The 6278-nt window shown below is 47.9% G+C and overlaps 1 protein-coding gene across 1 annotated transcript; it reads left to right on the forward strand.

Moving 5' to 3' along the window:
- Positions 1 to 2196: 2196 nt before the first annotated feature.
- Positions 2197 to 3295, forward strand: LOC126176549 (uncharacterized). The gene is made up of 3 exons (XM_049923707.1): positions 2197 to 2539; positions 2747 to 2988; positions 3077 to 3295. Exons 1-3 carry the CDS (start codon positions 2197 to 2199, stop codon positions 3293 to 3295), a joined length of 804 nt encoding a protein of 267 aa, XP_049779664.1.
- The last annotated feature ends 2983 nt before the right edge of the window (positions 3296 to 6278 follow it).

The raw sequence follows: 6278 nt of genomic DNA on the forward strand, positions 1-6278 counted from the left end.
CCGTACAGTGCCTTTTACAATACCAAATATTTCGGTTCCCTTGGTTGGGGAAGCACACACCGCGCGAGCACTAACAATTTGCCAACGTTCAAGTTTACTTAGCCACGCTGTAGTGCACTCCGAACTGCACAGAACACTGTCGTGACCACTACTGACACTTTCAACCCATCTGTACAGGTGCCGTTCTTGATCAAATACAAAAGCGCAACTTGCAGAATCGGCTATCATCTGCATTTGTGTTCAATAATGCATTTCTCGCGTTCTTTCCAAATGTGTGTCCAATCCTGTAGCTCTTGATGAAAATCCGAGAACTGCCCGTTTTTGGTTCATTTACGTTCAGATCCTGCAGTGTACTATTAATTGCATCAATATTTCTAATATCAAACGACAGTTACAATACACCAAGATGGGTATCATAGTTTCTCAGTCTCACTGGAAATTCAATCTATCCTTATTAGAAAGCTACAAATATCAAAAGAACACAAAAACTGCTTTAGCAAGTCACTAAAATTTTTATGTTTCACATCGCGTTTATGACTGCTATACCTGCATTACTTAGTGTGTAGTACTGTTGTCAGTATTTAATTAATTATGTTGGCACCTAGTGAGTTTCTCTACAGTGTTCCTAAGTTTAATTTCGAAGTTGTTTATAAAATAACATTTTCCAAATCGTTTTATGTGTAATGGAACATGTAATCTATGTACAATTTAGGAAATGGTACGTACCACTGAAGGGTAGCACCACGGCTTTAGCTCAGAAATGTTTCTTGAAGAAAACATTCATGACCTTGTAGGAATTATTGTATCCGCCGAATGGATCAAGAATGACACTGTGGAACGTGGTTTACAACTGCACAGAAGAAACGGCAGTGAATTGGAAACTATTATTTCGCCCTAAGGATAAAGCAATTCAGCAAACAATAAAGACATTATACTCGAGAACGCCCTGTAAATATATGAAATGAAAGTAAAATTCAGTGTAGTGTGAAATCATTTTATGGCATAGAAAATAATCCCTGAAGGAACTGTGTATAAAATACCTTCTATACAAGTCGACTATATTGTTACCCTTCATAATATTTGTAGATATTCCATCAACTGTAGTCTTTATGCTCACTAACAGGGCATATTAAAAATATACTGTTACCTGTTGGAAGTACACCAGCATTCCTTTCAGGTGCACGAACAGTTGGGGCACCTGGAAAAGCTGGAGTAGGCGCACCAGCACCTCCAAACTGGCTCGGGAAGCCTGGAGGTTGCGGTGCACCTGGAGCCGTAGGTAAAGGCTGTTTCTGCAAGAAAGAGGGCGGCGGCGGCGGCGGCGGCGGCGGCGGCGGACTTGGTGTTGGCGGCGGTGGTGGAGGCGGAGGCGGTGGCGGAGGCGGAGGCGGCAGTGTTGGCGGCGGTGGCGGAGGCGGCGGTGTTGGCGGCGGTGGCGGAGGCGGCGGCGCAGGTATTGGAAAATGGGTGGGAGGGCTAGTAGGTGGGGGTGAGACAGCTTTGCCAGGCACAGAAAACATTGGTTGCTCAAATGGCTGTGGTGGAGGTGGTACTGGAACTTTCGGTTGCCTACCACCTGTAATTATAGGTGGTAGTGATGCTGTTGTAGGTAGCTCAAATGGCTTTGGAAGAGATGGTGGTGGAGTTCTAGATGGGAGAGGTGGTGGTGGTGGAGGAGGAGGAGGAGGAGGAGGAGGAGGTGGTGGTGGTGGTGGTGGTGGTGATGGAGAAGGCAGTTGGGATAGTTGAAATGGTGGTGGAGGAGGAGGAGGAGTTGATGATAGTGATGATTGTGGTGGTGGAGGAGGAGGTGGTGGTGGTGGTGGTGGTGGTGGAGAAGGGAGTTGGGATAGTTGAAATGGTGGAGGAGGAGGAGGAGGAGTAGGAGGAGGAGTAGGAGTTGGTGATAGTGATGATGATGGTGGTGGTGGTGGTGGTGGTGGTGGTGGTGGTGGTGGTGGTGGAGGAGGAGGAGGAGGAGGAGGAGGAGGAGGACTAGGAAATTTTACTACTAGATTAGGTGGCAATCCTTTCGTTTCTGTAGGTAAAGGCTGCAGCTGGAATGGTTGTGGTGAGAGTGGGGCTGGAACACTTGGCTGCCTCCCACCTGGAAAAACAGTAGGTGGTGAGAATACCTTACCTGTAGGTGGTGAAACAGGCAGTTCGAATGGCTTTGGTGCTGGTGGTGGTGCGGGTATGAGAACTGGAGCAGATTGGATAGTAGGTGGACGGGAATCTGCTTTACCAGGTACAGGAAACAATGGTAGCTCAAATGGTTGCGGTGGAGGTGGTATTTTCCTAGCCCCTGTGATACTAGGCGGCAGTGATGGTGGTTTAGGTAGTTCAAATGGCTTTGGAGGAGATGGGAGTGGAGGCCTAGATGGTCTGTGTGAGGGACTTGAAAGTGGAGGTGATAAAGATGGAGGAAAAGGGAAGGGAGGAGGAGGAGGAGGAGGAGGAGGAGGAGGAGGAGGAGGAGATGGTAGAAGAATTGGTGTTGATGGCAGTGGAGGCAGTGGTGGTGGTGGTGGTGGTGGTGGTGGAGGTGGTGGTGGTGGTGGTGGTGGTGCTCTTGTCAGTGATGGTGGCAGCAGTGGTGGTGGACTTGGCAGTGGTGGTGGCATTGAGAATGGTGGTGGTGGTGGTGGTGGTGGTGGTGGACTTGGCAGTGATGGTGGCAGTGAGAATGGTGGTGGTGGTGGTGGTGGTGGTATATTAGGAGGCTTCAATTCATTTCTTATGATAGGTACTGATGGTAACTCAAAAGGTGGTGGTGGTGGTGGTGGTGGTGGTGGTGGTGGTGGTGGAGGTGCTGGCAGGATGGTTACTGGTGGTAACACTTTACTTGGTTTCATCAATGACGGTTTTTGTGGAAAAACAGATAGGGAGGGTGGTTGTAGTGGAGATGGTTGGGGAATGGGCAAAGGTTTTGGCAATGTTTTAACTCCCGGTTTTGGGAGGACAGGTGCAGGAAAATGTGGCTGTGCTGTGGGTATTGGTGGCAGCTTACCCACACCTGGACTGGCAGGTAGGACTGGGCGTGAAGGCTGGGTGACTGCAATCGGTGCCGGTGCAGGCACTGGGGCGAAGCTGGGTGGTGGCGCGGGCACCACAACGATGCCATGAGTGGGCGGCACTCCTGGGCTGGCAGGCGAGGGGGCAGCACCCAGAGGTCTGCCTGGCACCAGGCCAGGAGGTCCGTACTCCAGCGTCGGTGTCGCTGGCCAACTACCACCCGGCGCCCACAGTGACGCATACCATACCTGCGTATGTTCCAGCCAGCACAGTGATTTGATGCTATGTCACACCTACAAACACACTACTGATGGTTAAATTTTAACTATGTTTGCATGCAATGAAAGTCAGATTGGTATGCAAATGATAAAGATTTCAGTGCAACCACGCGAAGTTACATGTACTAGGTCTAAGGCCATCTACCCGTACATTCTGTGCATAATGAAAAATTGCGCAAGGTTTTTTCATTCAGAAATCGCATTTGAAATTGGCTGTTCGTGTTACCTATTGTCCAAGGAAGAGAAACATCTACCAACAGTATCGGAATTCGACTCGACTGGAAATTTTATTACAGTGTTGCCAAGTTGTCTTTGTGTGACCTCCATTTTCTACCAAAAATATGCATGTGACAGAAATTCGTAAGAAACATTTTTGTAGTGTTGGTTGGCGAGGCCGTTCAAAAATTTTGATTTATGTTTTTTATAATTGGATTTGGTAAATGACAATGTGGCGCACCGAGACAGTTTGCAGACAACACAGTTGTGAAAGGCATGTGCCGTAGGAAATTAATTAGAAATACTGACATATTTTAAGACGTTCTGCGCTTGGTGCAAAGACGAAGTAGGTTCTGAGCAAACATTAATATAATGAAACGCAAGTAAATAAATACATATTTAAATACACTGAGGTGAGGAAAGTCATGTGACACCTCCAAATATCGTATCACACCTCCATTTGTCCGGCATAGTGTAGCATCTCGACATGGCATTGAGCCAACAAGTTGTTGGAAGCTCCCTGTAGAAATATTGAACCATGCTGCCTCTGTTGCCGGCGCATGATTTTGTGCACGAACCGACTTCTCGATTGTGTTCCAAGGATGATTGATGAGATTTGTTTCGGGCGATCTGGTTAGTCAGATCATTCGCTCGAATTGTCCACAATGTTGTTCAAACAAGTCACGAACAAATGAGCCACATTGATATGACGTCGTCGTTTGGCAACATGAAGTCCATGAACGAACATAGCCATTTCCAGTCAATGATCGGTTCATTTGGCCAAGAGGACCCAGTCTGTTTCACGTAAACATAGCCCACACTATTATGGAGTCACCACCCATAGGCGCAGTGCCTTTTTGATACCTTGGGTCCGTGGCTTCGTGTGGTCCACGCCACACTAACACTACCATCAGTTCTTACCAACTGAAATCGGAACGCATCTGACCAGGCCACGGATTCCCAATTGTATAGAGTCCAACCGATATGGTCACTATCTCAGGAGAGGCGCTGCAGACGACACAGAGATGATGGGCTGTTAGCAAAGGCACTCGCATCGATCGTCTACCTAATTAACGCCACATTTCGGCGTACTGGCCTCACGGATACGTACATCGTACGTCCGATATTTCTGCGCTTATTCCACGCAGTGTTGCTTGTTCGTTACCATTGACGACTCTACGAAAGCGGCGCTGGTCTCTGTCGTTAAGTGGAGGCTATCGGCCACTGTGTTGTCCGTGGTGAGAAGTAATGCCTGAAATTTGGTATTCTCGGGACACTAAAGGCGCTGTTGATCTCGGAACACTGAATTCTGATATGGAATGTCCCATGCGTATAGCTCCAACTACCATTTCGCATTCAGAGTCTTAATTCGCGTCGTGCGGCCATAATCACGCCGAAAACCTTTTCACATGAATCACGTGGGTACAAATTACAGCTCAGTCAATGCACTCCCCTTTTATACCTTGTGTACGCGATACTACCACCATCTGTACTGCTATTCCGTAAGTTTTGTACTCTCAGAGTAATTTGCCGGCTTAATTGGAGTCCAAGTATCAAGCAAGACGTTCCACAGTGATTAGAGGCCTAACGACCAAAATAAAAGTAGTGTTCAAATGGCACTGAGCAATATGGGACTTAACATCTGAGGTCATCAGTCCCCTGGACTTAGAACTACACTACTGGCCATTAAAACTGCTACACCAAGAAGAAATGCAGATGAAAAGCGGGTATTCATTGGACAAATATATTATACTAGAACTGATATGTGATTACATTTTCACGCAATTTGGGTGCATAGGTCCTGAGAAATCAGTACCCAGAATAACCACCTCTAGCCGTAATAACGGCCTTGATACGCCTGGGCATTGATTCAAACAGAGCTTGGATGGCGTGTACAGGTACAGATGCCCATGCAGCTTCAACACGATACCACAGTCCATCAAGAGTAGTGACCGACGTATAGTGACGAGCCAGTTGCTCGGTCACCATTGACCAGACGTTTTCACTTGCTGAGATATTTGGAGAATGTGCTGGCCAGGGCAGAAGTAGAACATTTTCTGTATCCAGAAAAGCCCGTACAGGACCTGCAACATGCGGTCGTGCATTATCCTGCTGAAATGTAGAGTTTCGCAGGAATCGAATGAAGGGTAGAGCCACGGGTCGTAACACATCTGAAATGTAACGTCCACTGTTCTAAGTGCCGTCAATGCGAACAAGAGGTGACCGAGAGGTGTAACCAATGGCACCCCATACCATCATGCCGGGTGATGTGCGTTCACCGCGATGTCGCCAGACATGGATGCGACCATCATGATGCTGTAAACAGAACCTGGATTCATCCGAAAAAATGTTTTGCCATTCGTGCGACCAGGTGCATCGTTGAGTACACCATCGCAGGCGCAGCCACGGTCTCCGAACTGATAGTCCATGCTGCTACAAACGACGTCGAACTGTTCGTGCAGTTGGTGGTTGTCTTGCAAACGTCCACATCTGTTGACTCAGGGATCGATACGTGGCTACACCATCCATTACCGCCATGCGGATAAGATGCCTGTCGTCTCGACTGCTAGTGATACGAGGCCGTTGGGATCCAGCACGGCGTTCCGTATTATCCTCCTGAACCCACCGATTGCATATTCTGCTAACAGTCATTGGATCTCGACCAACGCGAGCAGCAATGTCGCGATACGAAAAATCGCAATCGCGATAGGCTACAATCCGATCTTTATCAAAGTCGGAAACGTGATGGTACGCATTTCTCGTCGTTAC

The sequence above is a fragment of the Schistocerca cancellata genome, chromosome 3 (genome assembly GCF_023864275.1).
Source record: "Schistocerca cancellata isolate TAMUIC-IGC-003103 chromosome 3, iqSchCanc2.1, whole genome shotgun sequence".
Classification (NCBI taxonomy): Eukaryota; Metazoa; Arthropoda; class Insecta; order Orthoptera; family Acrididae; genus Schistocerca; species Schistocerca cancellata.

Coding starts and splice junctions, on each gene's coding strand:
- LOC126176549 (XM_049923707.1), top strand. CDS start 2,197: ATGAGAACTGGAGCAGATTGGATAGTAGGTGGACGGGAATCTGCTTTA. Junction 2,540..2,746: donor TGGTGGTGGTGGTGGTGGTG/GTGGAGGTGGTG, acceptor TTCTTATGATAG/GTACTGATGGTAACTCAAAA. Junction 2,989..3,076: donor CAGGAAAATGTGGCTGTGCT/GTGGGTATTGGT, acceptor GTGCCGGTGCAG/GCACTGGGGCGAAGCTGGGT.